The 20,000-nt window shown below is 41.2% G+C and overlaps 1 protein-coding gene across 4 annotated transcripts in view; it reads right to left on the bottom strand.

Moving 5' to 3' along the window:
* Window positions 1–20,000, bottom strand: part of cadm2a (cell adhesion molecule 2a) — a 205,999-nt gene that overhangs the window by 50,502 nt on the left and 135,497 nt on the right. For 3 of the 4 annotated variants that reach the window (XM_087178004.1, XM_087178005.1, XM_087178007.1), the window contains exons 2-3: window positions 17,692–17,718; window positions 3,669–3,818 (exon numbers count right to left, since the gene is read on the bottom strand). In XM_087178004.1, coding sequence (XP_087034130.1) covers window positions 3,669–3,818; window positions 17,692–17,718 — 177 coding nt within the window. The remainder of the gene's footprint in view (window positions 1–3,668; window positions 3,819–17,691; window positions 17,719–20,000) is intronic. The other variant, XM_087178006.1, reaches the window with a different exon arrangement.

Here is a 20,000-nt window from a genome sequence, read left to right as displayed (position 1 = left end):
AAGCACAGTGTAGGTCCCTCAGTGGTAAGTGATGGAAAGGACAAAATTGGCTATTTTCAGGACAATGACTTATTTGAAATTCAAACAACTCTTCACAGCCATCGCAGCACCTTTGAGAGGACGGGAGACAAGAGGAGTCTCTTTCATCCGACTAAACGCCTTCGAGGTGAGCCTCAGCCTTGACATTAAACAACAACAGCCGTGAAACCGGCACCACTCAAAGGACCGTAATGGAGTCAGTGGCTGCATTTGTCTTTGTAAGCAATATGTTTATGCTAATGCTCTGCGGCTGACTTTAATAGAGGATGTAAGTGACACTCTTTGCGATCAGACACATGCGCACAGACAATCTGTTGAATTAGACCGCAAGCATTATTTCAACCATTCCTAGGCTTAGCTGGTATGCCTGCATACAGTCTATTATATTAATGCAATATGATAATTATTACTTATTACATGAGAAATTATCAAAAAAAAAATGAACAAGAGATATATCTTGATTGCTGCCCATTTTCTCCTTCAAGTTCCTGAACTGACTTCCAAACAGGAAAAACCTTCACATTTAATAACCTAAAAATGTCATTGTGTTTATAAATACTGTACTTATGAGGAGACAGCCAATAACCTTAAAGAAGGTAGGCGTTGAACTGCAAATCTTGTACATTGGCATGAAGCATAAAACCAGATATTTTTTCATCTAATTTTAACGAAGAAAAGTATGCAAAAAGTTGTCAAGTCGGGGTTGTATTTGTGAGCAACTGTGCGCTTTGCCCTAATCCTCATCTTCTTCTTCCCAACAGGCAGCAAGGAAAATTAATCTGAAACCTACTGTGCTCAAAGGCGTTTGCAGCTGAGACATCTTTCCTTTCTCACACTGCCAGTGGCACTTTGGAAACACTCACCATCTCAGCGCTCCCATCAGCATGTGCATCTGAATTCGCCACATTCAGCAAGGCAGCTCCCAAAGCAGACACCCACACACACACACACACACACACACACACACACACACACACACACACACACACACACACAAGGGCGCACATGCACACACTAACACGCACACAAACACACAGCCAACCCAAAACAGCAACGCAATTCCAGGGCCTTAGTAGTATCCCTTTGCTTTTCTGATAATAAGAGAGTCCTTGGCTGCTTTTTCATTTCCAATCTCAGAGCTCTGTACTGAAAATGCCATGAAATAGACCCCCAAGCCCGACCCCTGGTGTGATATGGAATAACCTGCAGAGAACCTCAGCTGCTGAATTTGATGTTCAATGCAGCTTTTAACTGCTACTATTTCCGAAAAAAGGTAGGTAAGTGGAAATGTGAATGGTTGACAATTGAAATGCTTCGCACATGCATGCATTCACTTAGTGTATGCAAAAAAAAAAAAAAATACACAGAAACACACACACATACACAAATACAAGCACACAAATATTGCGTGTGAACACACAAATGGACAAGGCAGCCCAGTGGGCAGAGGGATAATAGAGGAAGACTGTGTAAATCCCATATGTGCTTAATCCAGACACTTACAAGAGAGTGTGATTCATACTCTATTACACTCGACTAATACAGCTGAGAGACGCACAGGGCACAATCATTTCAGCAGGCATGAACCGAAATAAATAAATAAATAAATAGACGAAATGACACCCATGAATCCTATTTACGAGGACTTTTTTGAAGAGGGTGCGAAAGGTCAGGAATAAACCCTTTGTACTTATTAGCCATTAAACAGTGGTGGTGCCACACCTATTTCCATGTGTGTATTTGTTGGTGTGTTTTTGTGTGTGTGTGTGTATGTGTGTGTGTGTATATGCATCACTCTGTCTGAGAACGTGTGCACGGATAACAAGGGGTTTGCATCCCATTAATGGAGGGGAATTCTCCACGGGACCATGCAAGTCTCCAGTATATAAAGTGTTTATTATACAGAGCTTATTATACAGTCTTTTTCAGCAGATTGCAATATTCTCAGACTATTTTCCTCACAGGTAGTCGGGCGTGAGATTGATGAGGTTGTTAAAGTTCTACATAACAAAACTTTCGTTCTTCAGTTAAGTTTAATAAAGACAATTTTGGCTTGATTTATGTTGCATTGTTGAATATTGCAAAATGCACCTAAATCCACAGCTAATAGCTTTTGAGTAAACACATTTTAACAAGTGGACTAATTTTGAGTTGCTCTCCTTTCCAAAACATTAGTGAAATCCTTCCCACTGGGCATGTTTACAGTACTCTACTGCATAATCTCCATTCATTTGTGTCACATAATGTCAAGTGGAGTCAGTATTGTTATGGCATTTTTGTGGCTTTATAAAAAAAAACAATTTAACCTTCATGTTTCATTTGTTTCATTTTGGTCTGTAACCTTTCACAGTAGGCTACCTTGTCAAAATGCACCACCAAAAAGCTAACTAAGTGCAAAACAAGATCGAGTCCATAGCTAATGACTGTGCTGTATACTACGAAATGGGAATAAAATTAAAATGGGAATTTGGTTATTTTTAACCAACGTAATGCTCTGACACAAGGGCATGGTGCTGTAGCATCCAGGGCTCAGGTGACTGGGTTTGTTCTTTTACCTGAAATTTAATTTGTACTGCACTGGATGTGCTAGAGGCAGTTCCAGCTAAGTACAAGAGGACTGCGGTGAAGGGCACTTGCACAGCAGGGTGCAGTGTTGACTTTGAGGGTGTGCGGGCTGTTTCTGATGTTTCTAACTTGATTTGAAAAACAATTTGAAACTTTTGAATATGTGTCTTTTGATTCAGATAGAAAGGCACAGGAAAAAAAAAAAAGATTTCAACCACAACTTCCTTTCCATGGGTCACATTCAACCCGCTCCATGGTTTGCACTGATCATGTTTGCACTTGAAATATAAATCAATGACAGCAAGCAACCGCTGCTATCGACGCTGGCCTGCTCCCTGCACCACTACTGATCTTGAAATCTGATGGAATTACAGCTTTGTTTATCCATCCATCTCCACTTTCCAACTATCCAAATATGCACAACAAACAATTCTGACAGTAAGGTAAAATGGACAGCACGCAAACACAAAAAGAGAGACATTACAGTCCAAATTGCTCATTGCAGGTGATGCTCTCCACTGTGTATCCTGTTTGAGACAAAACACGTCGGAAAGAGAGCTGACCATATCTATCTCACCGCCTCAGCACTGGGGTTTGTGTGTGTGTGTGTGTGTGTGTGTGTGTGTGTGTGTGTGTGTGTGTAAGGTTTTAAGATAAAATAAAAAAAATAATGATAGCCACATACTATTCATCCCCAGACAAAAGGTTTTAAAGACTGCATGAAAACAGGCTTTGGCATGTGTGTGTGTGTGTGTGTGTGTGTGTGTGTTCTTGTCTGTTTTTCTGTACTGTGAATACACTGGCTGTGAAGGAAAACGCAGACACATGAAATGTGGAACAGATGCTATGACACAACAAAGATAACTGCTTATTCAAGTGACAAACACACAGGAATACAGAGGAGTTTTTTTCAGGTTCCTCTCCAACCTAAAAAATAACATAAAATAAAATGCTGTTTCTGTGTGTTTTGTGAATTTCTCACCCAACACAAACCTAACCCAAGGAATGCTCTATACGACTGCAACTGTCCTGTTCCTGCTGCTGTCTGACGATCCCCAACTCACCTTTCTTGTCCCCGAAGAAGAGGGTCTGCTGTGCCGGGTTTGACCACTGGAGGGAGGTGTTGTCATTATACTCCACACGGCAGGTCAGGTTTGCCGTCCCACCCTCTGTCACCGTCACATTCTGAACCAGAGGGTACTGACCGCTGATGCCTGCAACACGACACCATGAGAGAAAAGAGTAAGAGGAGATGAGGATGCATCGAGAGGGAGATATACAGAGTGAGACAGATGGTACGTTTTTATTGCTTGATTTGTAAGGTTGCTTTGTTAATTAAACGTGTGTAATAAACATCAGCAATCCTATAGAATTAAAACCGTGAAGGTAGACTATAAAGTAATGAGATTTTTTTTGCCCAGTTGGTTCATGAAGACGTACAATAAAATTAAGAAAAGACTTTTCAGCCACTGGAGGACTAAATCAACTCCTCACACTGCAGGACAGAGAGAAGGAATCTGGTTTATGTCTTTGAGAAAAACTTAACACCCTAATTACAAAGCCAATGTTCATGCAGGATGGCCAGTCACTACTGTGTGCTAAATTGGACCCTAGCATAGAAGAAACAGGGGGCATTTAGCCTTCAGTACCAACCCTGAAACCTCAGCTTCACAGGAAAGACCAATTAAAAACTGTTCTCCGTGGACTTGTGTGCATTTGTGGATTTTGGGTTTGTGTAATCCCTGCATCGAATGACAGAAACAGAGGGACAAACAGCGCTACTGTGATTCTGTGCGACCTCGAAACCGAGCAGAGCTACTTTTCAGCACCACGGACAGTTCGCTTTTGCAACTGGTTCATCAAGAGCAGCCTGACAGTTTTCAGAACTTTGGACAGCTCCCACTGTTGTATATGCATGTGTGTGTGTGTGTGTGTGTGTGTGTGTGGGTGGGAGGGTGTGTTTATATGCTTTAGTGTGTGTGTGTGTGCGAGTGTGTGAGAGGGAGGCTGAGGGAGCAACTAAGCAAGTAAATAATAATAACCATAAATCTATTTCTGTCCTCATCCCCCAGAGGACAGGTTTTAAAGACTGTGTGAATAAAGTCTTAGGTAAGAAAGATTATTCATCCCCAGCTAACTCTCCCGTCTTAAACCAACAACCCCGCAGGAGTGGATCATAAAGACTGAAAAAAAGAAAGAAAAACATATATGGTGGGGGGGGGGGAGAGAGAGAGAGAGAGAGAGAGAGAGAGAAATGAAATAAGAAACATTCAGAATTGAGGAGTTTTTAAAAGCTACAACTTCCACTTCCGTGTGATTCAGTCTGATACCTCTCTGTTCGACCACTGCTCATGTATTCCACCAAATGCAACACTGTAATCATCATCATCAGCCAAGTTTGTCTTTTTGAGTTTTCTTGTTTTTGCGTTAACGATTGCACAAGAAAGATAAATAACGCACCCCCCACCCCCCACAACAAATAGCGCTTGTCTGCAGGGTGAGCGGCTGAAGCAAACCCCATCACAGAGAGACCCGAGGTGAAGGACATGTTGAGAGGAGAGAAGATGAGGTGAAGGAGGGAAGGAGAGTCAGAGAGAGGTAAGTCAAGGAGCACGGGTCATTTCCAGTGTTGATTAAGGCCTCCCGAGGTTAATCATGCATGTGAGAGATAGAGAGGGAAGAGGAGGAGAAACGGAGGAAAAATGGATCTGCGCTATGGGAGGCTAGGAATATGTTTTATTCATGAAAGTTTTGCATGAGGCATGATCTGCCAACGATTTACCATTCTCCCGCGCCTGCCCTCGCTCTCTTTATTACTTCCTCTCTTTAAATCACTTACTTTTTCTCATTTTTCTCACTCACAGTTGGGCGACATACAGCCCAGTGTGATACATTTTATTTCTTTTGTGCCGGCCACAAAGGGAAGCTAATGGTTTACCACCACACCGAATGGTAGCAATGAGGATATCTGAGCGAGGTTCTGCACCATATGACGCGATGTATAATTTTAGTTCATTACTGCAGTTGGATGTGTCACTGCAAAAATGTCATTGAGAATGGAGACACTCTGGGGATCTGCTCGCTTGTTGTATTTTCAACTCTTTGCTCATCCCTGCAAATAAGAATCTGCTGGTTTGTTCTCCAAATGATCTGCTTATGACAAACAAGAAAACTTAACATTTGAGTGATTTAATGGTTATAGCAAAGTGCTGCACATGCCTCTGGGCAAAATGGCTGCTTCCAAAAAATATGTTTTATTTATTCAGATTTGCACTGAAGACAATGGAACACGAACACAACACATTAACAAGAGCATTTGATATGGTTTGGAGCAATATTTCTGCACAGTTTAAGATCCGGTAAAACAGACAGAATGAGTGCTCTGGAGAAAATCTATGATGCTGCTGTAAAGATCAGTCTAAGCTCTATACAATACAGGTGGCACACCTGAGACCCTGCATCCATTTGTTGCTGTAAGTTAGAAGGACGAAAAGCAAAAAAAAAAAAGAAAGTAGAAAGTAAAAACATTAAAGTTTCTTTTTGCCCTTCTTTCCCTTTTCTCGTCTCGTCTCGTCTCCAGTGCTCCCAGTGCCTAAACAGAGTTACAATAGTCTGGGGATCCCTAACCCTGCCCGAGCCCGCGTCAGTGTCTGGTGCTACACGTCCAGTGGGACTGAAAGGGCCAAAGGAGCCACAATGATGGTTATATTAGAACAATGCAGTGATCTGTGCGCCTAATTGGCCAGTGGAGTAGGTTCCTCCATTCCCCCCTCTGGCCACCCAGACCTGATTTAAATGTATCTCCTGAGGGAAGGAGGCAGCTGTTCTCTCCTGATTTCCATGTCTAATTTTAGGTCCTTCCCTCACTCCAGCTCCACTCTTTCTCCTACTTTCGGTTTCTTGCTCGATCTTTTCCAGTTCACATCCATTCCACTCAATTCCCCTCTCTCTGTTCCTCTCTCTCCCTCTGTCACGTTTCCTCCCCTAGTTGATCCCTGAAGGGTGGCATTTCCACTTTCTTTGTCTCTCATTTTCTTATTCTCTCGCTCTCTCTTTCTGCTCCCCGGTCTTTCAAATTTATCTTGATCCTACCTCCTTTCTTGTGCTCAGTTGTGCTCTATCTCTCATTGAGAGAGGGGTCAGTTTAATTGCCCTCCACTTTGACTGACATGCCAGGGGTAAGCCAGGTCAACAACGTCCTCATCTGTATGACATTATGAAGTAATGGCTTAATGAAATTAGCTTTGCTTTATTTTGCATGAATAGGATAATATATGTCGCCATGAATGGCACATGCTATAGAGTAATGCAAGTCAACTATTGCAATGCGGGTTGCAGCTGCCTCTAAAGAAATAGCAAATCATTATTTCCTCTAGAGACACAAAACAAGATCACATTTTCACGCTTTAACCCTCCACACAGCTGTCTCCCTAGATGAGCTGAATCTTAAGTTTTAATGGCACCACTCAGTGCCCTCCCTCCCTCAGTATAAGCACTGGCAACTAATCAAGGCTGGCCACAAAGCTTCCGCACATTTGGACTTGTGCCTTCCAACTGCACAAAGCACTGCATCCAATAGTTCTCAACTCCCTGAACTACTACTTATCCCAGAAGCATATGCCTGTGCGGGGAGTAGAGATATTCACGGGACACAAAGGCACATTCAGACACACCAGTACATGTTGCCAGAGCAAACTACTGGACAAATAATACTGATAAGAGTATCCTGAATGCTTCCTGTCTGCTCTCTGACATGACCTTTCAAGCAAGAGCAGCTGAGTCTACTAACCTTTCTTATTTAGGCATTCAAGAAGAAGAGGAATAGAGAGAGATGCAGGCAGACAGACGGACAGCCCGGAGCTACTGACCTTTATACCGGGACTGGAGCTCAACTGATTTATGATGTATGGCTGGGAATACAGGATTACAAAATGGATAGGGGCAGTCCACGGTTTTGATTAGCTGAGTCACCTTTTAAGCCGACCGGACATCAACAGATAAACGCAGACATGGGACGGTGGGACTGCAAATTTACATTTAATCAATAATTCCACTTTATTATTATAGCTCAGGCTTTGTTTTTGCAGCAGGAACCATCATTTTCATCTGTTATGAAAATACTGACCGGTAATTTTTACCCGGACATAAAACCTACATTTATTACCAACACATTTTGATGGTAATAATCTGTCATTACAAGCACAGAAGTTGAGCCGGAGAGTTGCTCTATAAAGTTTGATGGATGTTTGCAGGGGACAGATCTCACACAGGTTTTTGCTAAAACCTGTCTGATTGTCTGAGCCTTGGTTGTTTTGTTTTTTCGCCCACATGACTCCTATTAAGTGACGGAGTTCTATTGGTAAAATGATTAGAACTTCACAGGTAGAGTAAAAATTTGTATTACAACACAATTAGCCTTTAAGTAATCAAGCCTAGTGAAAATCACTATTTATAGAACTACACTGCTTAAAAAAGAAGATTTCATTATTATTTATTTCCAATTAAAGGTAAAAACACATTGTGAAAACATGCTGTTGTTTTCATTACAATTAGGGCGAATAAATCAATATTGCAGTTGTTTTGGCAGATATCAAGATTGTGATATGCGATTGCTATTTCAGTTGGAATGGTCATTTATACATTTCATTTGCAGATCAAGAAAATATATAAATATTATTATGTAATTTTTGTTGGGTCTTTTACCACCGCAATTCTTATGGTGGTCACAATGCACAACAATGTTTTGACACCTTTTACCTCACCAGCTCCTGCAATTTGGATATTGCACTCAGCCATATTGCGATTTCGACTATATTTAGATGAATTGTGCTCCCCTAATGATAATAATTATGTGTTAAATATAGGTACTCACTGGCACTTAAAGCATGACCTCATGTGGCCCACTGTTCACAAAGCATCTTCTTTTATTATTGCGTAGGACATGACGCCTTCACCGTGACCAGTTAGTGTCTACAGTCACACAGGTGGCTTCACAGCTGGGTACACAAGCTTCTCAGACTGAGTGATTCTCAGGGTGGTCTAGTGATTGGAGAGACTACACAAGGTCAAGAGTCTGATCATCTCAAGAGCTGGTATGAATTCATCAACCAGCCATGAATCCTGTCACGACGTCCTTGAGCAAGGAAATATATCCTTGACCTCCTCACTGCCAGCTGTTGAAAATACAAATGTATTGTTACTTCCAGGTGCAGGGGATTTTCTTTTGTTTTTTTTCTTTTGTTTTTTTTTTTTTCTGGGCAAGAACCAATTTTATCTGATAATATGGAAGACAAAATGTTGTTAGTAACTTCCTGGAACAAAAGCTAACATATCAGACAAGTGCATCATCACTCCCTGCCCTCCCTCTGGGACTCTTCTTCTTCCCACTGTGGCAATTTTCACACAAGCACCTTCCTTTTTCTCAGGAACATGTCACACGCACAGTTTTGTTTCTTACTCTTTCCCAGCGACCTTTTTCACACCTTCTACCAACATGCGTCCCAAATCCACGTTGCATCTCAAATGTGATTTATCAATATTTCATAACGCTATTACACCTGGCATGAAAAATGAGCCTCCGGTATTCACGTTGAAATTAAATTGCATGTTCCTGTGAAAAATAGTAATCGCCAGTGTGACAAAACTATATATCAGTCTCTTTAAACGACAAAGCGCTAGGGGAGTTACAGCTCTGGATGTAATTTATCTTTTAAACCTCTTGAAAGCAGATGAGAAAGTGAAGTCTGGCTTGACACATGGCAACAGCAATACCCACATATCTGCAGCTGTCATATATCTGTTAGTCACCTGTTAGCCAGAACATATTGTAGTGATGGAATAAAAAACGTAATTAAATGCATTCACCGCAGTCTTGTTTGGAAGCAGTTACTTTTACGTTGCCTTCACTGAGGCCACAACGAAGAGAAAAACACTCTCAGTTTATCTTCCATATCTCTAAGGACACATGCATTTGCCCATGAAAAACTATTGATGCTATCTAAATATCAGTCTGTAACTTGGGTCCAATTATCCGCAGTTTCTTTTTTCATAAAAAAGTCGTCTATCAATTATTTTCCGTGATGTTTTTTAAGGGAACATTTCTCGACGGCGCATGCTCATCAAGTGAAGAAGCACCTCAATCCCATCGGATTAGGGTTGGTGCTGGTGGCCTTGCAATTTCTGACAAATGCGAAGGAAGTAGAATCGGAGACAGACTTGATCTTATCTTCTTGTTTATTCAAACAGCACGATGCTGAATCAAAGCCCCAACGTTTCGGTTTATGCCCTCATCAGGAGCCGTGAGGAGAAATCTACTTCACAAACATCATACAGCGCATCCTATAGGATAAATTCAGGATTAAGTAATTGAGTCACCCTCTGTGTGTCGTGGATTGTTATTCCCCTTTGCTTTTCTCATTAGTCAAGTCAATTTATTAATAATATCTGAAAACAACAAGCCCTGACCGAAGTGTTTTACAGAGAGATATGACGTTATGGGATTATTTGACCGATTATTAAAATCAACTAGAAACATGGACATGAGAGAGGAAGATATAAGTAAATTAATAAATGCATCTGCTAAAATCTGATTAGATTCAGTAATGCAACAGCCTTGCACAGAGAACGAGTAACAACAAACAAGTAAACAACAGAGTGTAACCAGTCATGTCCTGATGAAGGATTAAAAAAAAGAAATGGATCTTTAGCGCCAAACTATTCCACAAAAAACAACAGCAATACTTGAGCACTTTTGGATTTTAACTGGTTCAGAGTTGTAACCACCTGGTGCCAGTCCATTGGGGGGGGGGGGCTTAAAAACAAATAAAACAATCTTAAGATCAGTTCTGTACTTCACTAGTAACCACTGAGGAGAGGACACTACAAGGGAGATATGGTGTCTCTGCTTGCTACCAGTGAAGGAGTCTCGCTGCTGCATTTGGAACCAGCTGCAGGCGAGATAAGGGGCGACCGGCTGATTCCTACCTTGAGAGAATTGCAATAATCCAGACAAGAAGAAATAAAAAGATGAGCTATAGTCTCAAATCGTTAATACGCAGGGATGATTTTCAATTCTGCGAGTGATCTAGGATGAGCTGATTTGTTTATGACATTTCAAACTAGAATCAGAGATAACACAGAGATTTCTTGCATGAAAGTTAACATTCGATGACAGAAGCCCAAGAGCAGTGATTGTGGTTGTGGAGTAATCTGCAGGTCCGACGTATAAGACCTCAGTTTTATTCCGGTTTAGCTGGTACAGCCAGGTAAAGCTGAGTGTTGTCTGCGTAAAAATGGTGACATAGAATTTTCAAAAAAAAAATAAAGGGAACATATAAAGGCAAATTAAAATAGGGCCTAATATGGAGCTTTATGGTACTCCACAGGAGATGAACGCAGAGGACGAGGACACATTATCAAATCTAACAGAGGCTGATCTGTCTCCAAGGCAGGAGGCGAACCACTGTGTCAAAGGCAGCAGAGAGAGATCTCAAATAATTAAACTCGTGTGATTTCCTGCGATTTTCCAACAATTCAGTTATCACCCTCAGGAGAGCAGACTGTGCCCGATGGTGCATCCTGAAACCGGACGAAAATTTGTCCAGGATGGTGAAATTGTTCAAGAAGGAGATGATCTGAGAGAAAATGACTTTGTCAAGAATCTTGGATAAAAAACAGAGCTTTTAGACCTGGAGGTTATTATTGGAGACAGATGAATCTAGGTTAGTTTTTTTTTTTTCTTTTTCCCTTTGTATCACAGCATGTTTAAAGCAAGACAGAACATGGGGGGGGGGGATTAATTACTGATAAAATACTGACAAAATACTTGACCCAACAGTGTCCAGATGTTCCTTAAGTAAATATGAGGGAATAATATCTAAGGGGCATGTACTACATTTCATATGTGTAATAACAATGTGTCCTGAGGAGAGCGGAATTGGTTCAAAGTTGATGGGAACTTCATTCATATTTATATAATTTCTAATATTCAAACGTATAAGGTTTTGTTTCAGCGCAGTTTGTGACTTTGATTTTAGGTTTTCCAACTTTGTGAGGGGCAACTGAGTCCAGCTCCTCTGTGCACAGGCCAGCAGGGGGAGCTTTACTGAGACCAAGGGTAGACGGTATCTTGGGAGCTGCCTGGCAGGGAAAGGGGCAATAGACCTGGTATAGTCAAATAAAAATGCAGCAACTAACTGATAGCTAGCAATCAAAGTATACACGCACAATGAATAAATGCATATGTTATGTATTTTATTCACAGACAACATGCCGGCAAAATTGGTAATAATGCGTAATGGAACTTTTTAAGTTTAGTAATCTTTAAAAAACTGAACTCTATGAGTCAGAAATATTTATATAAATCACATCATTACTATGCAAATGGTCATAAACTCTGTTATGCTTTGTGAGTCGGTTCTGGTTCTTATAACAGAAGTAATGAAATGTTCTATTTGTCTGCTTTGTTCCATTTGCGCTTGTGAGTGAACTGTATGTTAATTTTCATGTTTGTGTGTGTGAGTGTGTGTGTGCATGCCTGCGTGCGTGTGTGCAGGCACATTTCCAATCTAAACTCGCTCTTTTGACAGTGATAAGATTCCTGCTGTGAGCAAATTGAATGCAACCCCTGCAGAGGGTGGAGCTACCTTTGTATTCAGTGCGCGCGTACAACCACCTCAGGACAGTCATTTCTGATCTGGAGATATGAAATTAATTAACCGGCACCGGAGAAGCTGGCTATGGCAGTGCTGTTGTCATTTACATACAGTAATTAGACTGGGCAGCTGTTGGTGCTGCCATCACAAATTTGACGTCCAACTCAACCCCAGGAGTCGGATCAACAAAATATCACCTACTTTCTCCGGGGTACTATGAGGTGTTGTTTAAGCATGGTGTGGAGTGACCGACAAAGGGCAGTTTGGTTGGAACCACAAGCTGTCAGAGGGTGACAGTGAAGTCTTTTTGGCTTGTTTTTGAGATGGGGTAGGATGTTTCCAGTGGCATCTGGGGTGTGAAAGGCAATGTTAAGGTGCTGACAAAACATCCAGGAAAGAAATTCTCCTATGATAGCACCTTCTTGTGTTTACAAAGCACTACAGGAAACAGACATGCCAGAGCACATAGCAGTTTCTCCTTTTTCTTTATTACCGAGGAAAAACTGCCACAGCTGAACTTTTGCTCAATGTTACTTTTCAGAAACCAATTCTATATATCATCACACCCACACACTAATTTCAAGTTGGTGACAAAACACGCTCCCAGACACCATTATCATTTGCGCAGTATTCTTGCCCTTGATTCAGCCACAGCAATTTAAAGGGCAGAGATATAAACCTCTGCCCATTCTCTGTGTGTAAGCTGTCCGAGTTAAAGCTCGCCCGGTCCAAAATGACCAGGGATCTCACCATCCTTTCTGAGCCAAGGGCAGACATCTCATGGTTTTATGACAGAGGTAAACCTGGCCTTCATAAATACTTCATGCACTTTTTTCTTCCAGCTGGCAAAAGCGAGCAGAAGAAGCTGAGAGCAAAGGTGAGTTCGGTAAGGACAGAAGTACATATTTTTGCAGATAAGTGAAAGCAAGGAAAGAGGGAACGGAGTAAACAACTGTGGGAAGTGCATAAACAAAAGAACAACATCTCAAAATGCTTTCCTCCTCGCCAAAGAGGACTTGTTTCTCACATGGTTGCAGATGTTGAGGAGACATGTGGGAAGCAGGCATTTGAATTATGCTGCCCTGATTTATGCATAAAACGTAAGCATTTCTCTGTGTGCTTGTGTTTACTTCTTTGTACATAATCACTTGCGCGTCTGCTCTGTGTAAGTGCAGATAGTGTGTGTGGGTTGTGTGTTACCGAGTGGAAGTGCAATATACACTACATTATTTTCAGTTCGTCCTTTTTAGAAATAGCAAAATCCCAGTCTCATCCGCTCTATTTTGAGTGTTACAAGGACACAGAAGGCAAAGCTTTGGCTACATAAAGTATATGTAGTTTTAAATAATCTGCTCTACTCCTTCCTTAAATGTGAAGCCAAGCAACGGCAAAGCAGCATTAGCAGTCATTCACACGCTCGCTGGCTTCGCAAGTTTTGTAAAGCAAATGTCATAAAAGCATAAGGCCGGGGAAATCTGATTTATTTTGGCTATTGAAATCTCAAAGTTTGTCAAACTGATGTGGAGGAGAAGTGCGCTCGATTTCTTCCTCTTCTTTTATCACTGAAAATCTATTCATTTCTTTTCCTTTCATACGGGGTGAGAGAGGGATGATCTCAGGCTAGGGTGGCGTTCACGAGGGAAATCAGACTAATCATTGCTGCCACCTAAAACTCCCAAATTCCCCAAATCAACATGACACAGTGTGATTTTCTAATGTGTGGTGATGTGTTGACGGATAACTGTTCATTTAGGAGCGATGTGGGGAAATGCTTCTTGCCCCAGGGGGATCTTCAAGATTCAGTGAGCAGAAAGCACTAGTTTAAAAAAAACAAAAACAAAAACAAAAAACACAGCTCTTATCATTTGGCTCGTGTGTCACACTTACTGTGCTGCGATGCTCTTCTACCACAGCTTCCAGTCAGCGCCCACAGTGGCAGGTTTGACACTGAAGATCTCGTCACAAAGCTGAGCTCAGACTGGTCTAACCCAGCAACAGCACATCTGAGTGCAAAACTTGCGTGACAAAAGTCATGAGAGTGTGGACTGTGTATTTTAAATGGCATGCTATCCGTTTACACTGCTTTTATACTCTCCCAGTTCCAGACTACGGTTAAAAATAAATGACTTTGCCTTAGTCCGAGGAAAATAAAAAGGCTAATGTCTGTAATGCCATGCATTTGAGCAAAGGTTCTCAAACTGTGAATAGCATGTGAGGTAAAGATACTGCATGAGGTGAAAAGTGCATGCTGATGTACTACAAAGTACAAGAAGATGGTTCTTGTATCTTGGGCCGCTCACTTACACGGTAAGCGGCTGGAGCTTCAGCAGCGGTTGCGACACGGAGCTCATGGAGACGACTGAGGTACTTTAAAAAACCACAGCACCCCAATTGTTACATTTTGCGTCAAAAATCCAAAGTTCTCTGACTCATATCTCAGTAAAATTTCTCAGATGTAATAAACCTATCTTTAGACTTTCTGAAGATATCACTATCTCCGACGTCCGCCGCAAACAAACCTTTCCATGAATTCTCTTGATAGAATAACAGGAAAAAAGAGGGTCTTTAAGATTCCAGAACTTGCCAGAGAATCATCAAATTTTTAAGTTGTCTTCAGTATCAAAGTGATCGAGTGATGAGTTGTCTGTACATTCATGGGTTGGGTGCAAACAGGAACTGCTACCAGATCATTCGGCATTACACTAATCAATAATGCCAATCTGCTAAAATGTTAAAAAAAATATAGGCAGAAAAACTGGACTCAAGTGGTGGCCCACACTATAACTCACAGAATCCATTATACTTTCTGTTTATGTTCCACAAAACATTATGGGAACTGTAGTGCCCATAACTGTAGTTTCCCCCATTCTCTATTCCCACTTTGCTTTTTATGCATATTGTGTTACTGTTTTTTGGGTTGTCTGTCCGTATGTACGTATGTCCATCTGTCCCATTCTCGTGGACACAATATCTCAGAAACACCTTAACGGAGCTTCTTCAAATTTGGCACAAACATTCACTATGACTCGAGGATGAACTGATTAGATTTTGGAGGTCAAAGGTAAAGGTCAAGGTCACGTGACTTCACCAAACGCAGTCTTGGCCTTGTGAATGCAATATTTCTGTAACGCCTTGAGGGATTTTCTTCAAATTTGGTCAAAACGTTCATCTGGACTCAAGGACAAACAGATTAGAATTTGGTGGCTAAAGTTCAAAGTTCAAAGTTCAAGGTCACAGTGACCTCGGAAAACACTTTTTTAGCCATTACTCAAGACTTCACACAGAAATTATGACAAATTTTCACACAAATGTTCAATATTTTATATGACTCTCAAACAGAGACTACTCTGCGTGGCGGAGGCATACAACTGTGAGGTGAATTCTAGTTTCTTTAAATGACAATATTAATGTTACCAAACACAGACACATGGGACGATTGACAGCTGTAGAAATCCCGTCTCTACCAACCATCCCATATGATGTGATCTTGACTTTGAAAGGCTCCGAGTCGCTCTTGGACTATTAAAGCCGCTGATTTTAAGAGTTATTTCTAATATACAACCTTCAGATGGTATCAGAAACGTAGCCTATAACACACCCATTGTGTAACACAACACTCCAAGTAATATTGATTTGAAATAACTATGACAGATTCAGCTCGAGAGCAATTTCAAAGACACAGGTTAAAGGTAGGCTATACCTAGAAACTGTGTTCTGTGCGCACACACACACACACACACACCCACACCCACTGTGCATCTGTGTGTTGTGTTTAACGAGGTCCTTTTTCATGCTCATTTGCATCCCCGACAGTGACGCCATTATATTGTCACATTTTCTAAAAATAACCCTGATTTAATAATAACCTGATTTAATAAGAGGGGGAAGGAGGAGGAGAAGGGAGACAGTATCGTAAGGAGCATACAGGGGTTTGACACGAGCAACATACCAAATCTATCACTCTACAACAGGCAGACTACGGAAATGACAAACCTTGCATCAAGCATGTGAAAACACAGCATGTTTGGGTTGCTGTTGTGTGTTTTGTACAAAAGGAATGGTTTTATCACAGCAGACCATTGCTACCCACTAATCTTCCCGGTAAATGTCACTATTTTTTAAATACGGTCCCCTGGAAAAGATGCACCACACGGAGAAGTGGTGGAGAGTCTTCAGACTCTACTGAATGTGCATGTGCTGTGAGGTTTTCTGAACAGAATTAACTAGAAAGACCACTTATACTACTTTTTTTTTTTTTTTTTCTGGGTGGGTCACTTGATTTGCATTTTCATTTCAGCACATATATATTTTAATGTTGGCCTGTTTATATTTACAAGTTTGGCTGACATTATCATTCTTGAGTTGATTTATCAAGGAACACTGGAACTTAATTGCAATCTGCCAAATATTCCTTAATGCAATTTGATTTGCGCATACAGCTGGTTTCTTACGTGTGCTGCCCCCCCCCCCCGAGCTAACACCTATACTCTCATCTGACTTATTATCACATCACTGCTCAGGAAGTGACTGTATTCGAGACCTGTGCCTCTGGAATCATTATCCAAAGACGGTAACTAAACAGAAGGAGATTATAGTCGCTGACTAAATTCTTAGTTTTCGAGAGGCATATTTACTGAAGCACACAGCTGAATATAATCAGGTTATCTCCTCTCAAATAAACACTCTGCCTCTTCTCTCTGACACTCTCTGATCCATAATCCATCCTCCAGTTACATACTGCCATCTTGCAGACACAGAGAGTGATGGAGAAGATTGTGATCACTGTAATTTACTGCCATCTCGCCAGTGTCTGCCAATGGTAAAGGGCAATATAACACAATTAAACACTTGATTATTAATCCTACGAACCCAGACTGTCTCCTTCAGTGTTTATGAGCTAAAATAATTGAATAGCAAATGTGGAAAAATATCTACGTATATTGACACTGAGATGAGCTTCATGTTGTATGAGGGCGACCAAATCCCAAGCAAAGTGATGTTTTCAACTGTTTGGGTAATGACAAATAAACCGTGCAAGGTGCAGTTTAGTGTGTTTACTAAAACACACTAAAATGCAATTTAAACAAGGCAGCACATTTGAAAGCTGAAATTAAATTTGAAATTCCTGTATGACAAAAACCTTTAAAAAAAAAACCAAAAATAAACAAAAAAACAAAAAAAACACTCCCCTGACCTTTTATTACTACATAACAATTTTGGAAAGAAGCACACAGCAAAAAAAGAACAAAAAAACAACAACAACAAAAAAAACAAGCGCATACAAGCAAACAAGCTAAAGCATAAGCCAAACCTTTTTTTTCTGCCTTTTTTTTTTTTAAATAATAAAAAAAAAAAGTACATTCAGAGTCACTTCTCTGATGTTGGATGTTGCAAGGCTGAGGCACAGCGGGGTACAAACGCAGCCACAACTCACCTCGAACTTTGCCTTTTGAAGCCATCACTGGAATCCCCAAGTAGACAAGAGGGGTTGGATGGACAGCAAGAGAGGCAGACGCCAGAAAAAAAAAAAGAAAAAAAAAAGAAGAAAAAAAAACAGAGAGGAGAAAAAGGACAAAGACAGAAGACAGAGCAGCCGATTAGATAAGTGTAGGAAGAACAGTGTGCCTGTGTCTGTCGTACGTATGGAGAAACAGCATAGTCTTTATCTCGAATGTCAATCACTGGTTGCTCAAACACCCCGATCGTTCAACCCTGAAAGAGATTGTCCCGATTTGGCTCATCAGCAAATTGAGACCTCACGGCGTCGCACCTTTTAATTAGTCGCGTCACATCATCTGGATCAGGCAAAGGGAGCTTGTTGCTTTCTAATGAGCTCGCAAGACCCGTAAGGATATGGACATACTGTAGATATCATGTGGTTGATTAGTAAATGCTGCGCTTCATTTGATTTCTTGCCGGAAATGACAAGACTACAGTAGCTTTGTGGACATACAGGAAGTAATGACTTGTGTGTATGTGAGAGCCTACAGTCACGCATGCACACACTGGTGCACTATCATATTAGGCTGTGAATGACAGCACTGTAATCAGTGAGGAGACGCACAGACAAGAGTGTCGTCTAGCAGAGAATATGCCCCGATATGGGAGGGTTCAGTGAGCAGCTTGCTGAAAACCATACAGGGTAATATATATATAGATATATATGTACACACAGCCACGTATAAAAAACAAAGGGAGAACACACAACACCGAGGACCTGACCAGCAACAACGTGAGCAGCACCAGCCGAGCCGGATAAACAACACAGATTGTCTACGAGTGTGTGCGTGTGTCTGTGTGTTTGCGCATGTATCCCGAGGGAATGACTCCCATGCTTCACACACACTGCTTTGCCAAATTGATGGATCTATTGGAATGCCTCTAGTGAGCCTGAAATGAGAGAAGAAGAACAAAGAGAATCTAACTGCAGGTGCGGAGTCTGCTGGTTATAAAAAAATATTTTGCTTTCCTTTCGATTACAGATTTATCAATCATTCCCCCTGTAGCCCGCACAATGGATGCAGAATTTTTTCCATTGTGGCCTATCAACATATGCTGAAGTCATTGTCCGGTTAAGTTAACCTGAAAACAGGAGTAGAGATAGAAACCGGCTGCTAAACAGTACGACCACTGCGTCCACTCTCACGTACATATTGCCTGTTTATACATTTGAGTGCCATTAAATCCTGATAGGCAATTTTCACTGGCTGATGGAGATGATTATGTTTTCTTTAGTACAATTTCACAGCTCGCCAAGGTGCAAGAAAGACAGAGTGAAGTGAGAACACCAAAGAGAGAAACTGGTAATCTGTAGTGATTCGTAGTGAATCTTTTAAACTCAATTTGCACGCATTTTCTTCGTCCGCAATGTCGTCGTATCTTCAGCGGCACACCACACGAGGACAAGAAGCAAGAACGATCACATGTGAGAAAAAAAAAAAAAACACTACTCCTCTCTTACATGTGTGCACAAATGCACTCATACATGGCAGCCTGGTGGACATTTCACACCTTGCTGCTGTGTCACTGGTTATATGAGGGAGAGGGGCCGGCAGATATAAAAAAAAAAAAAACACTAAAAAAAAATCAGGGCAGCGAGTGTCACGTCTCTGCCAACACTGCTTTCTGTATGAGACTGATGGCTTTGTGAAATATTCCCTAAGCAAAGTCTGACCCCGCTCTATTCCTGCCTTTCATCCCCGCTGTCAAGGTATGAGTTTCCTGTCACAACTGTGACTCTGTGATCTCTCCCAGTCAAAACCCATGGAGAGAAAAAAAAAACAAGAAGAAAGACAGATCCTGGAGACAAAAAGATGAAGAAAAAACATATATGTTTTTACAGCAACATATGTTATATATAATAGCTATAGAGAGAGACAGAGAGAGAGGGAGAGAGAGAGAGAGAATGACCCAATCAATCACATAATGGCCACCTTTGACAATACTCCTAATTGGACAGAATACACTAAAGTATTGGGATCAAATCAGTTTTTTTTATTCAGTGCTACATCTTAACCAAACACTCGCTCCTGGGATTCCTCCCTCTCTGTTCTGCTGCTGCCGGCTGTGTAACCAGGCAGTCGTCTGAAAGAATCGAATATTAGTTGCTGTGCGTTGGAATTTGTCTGCCCCCTAGTGGTTAAAAAAAACCCCACTTTGTGCAGCTTTAACTTCATGACATGGTGTCTTGAGTGTGCAGATAGAGAATGTTACATAGTCCTTTGACTTAAAAAAAGCCCCCCC

The sequence above is a fragment of the Seriola lalandi genome, unplaced genomic scaffold (genome assembly GCF_002814215.2).
Source record: "Seriola lalandi dorsalis isolate HSWRI2012SDOR001 ecotype SW California unplaced genomic scaffold, Sedor1 jcf7180002054672, whole genome shotgun sequence".
Taxonomy (NCBI): domain Eukaryota; kingdom Metazoa; phylum Chordata; class Actinopteri; order Carangiformes; family Carangidae; genus Seriola; species Seriola lalandi.
This window is presented reverse-complemented; position numbering and strand designations above follow the sequence as displayed.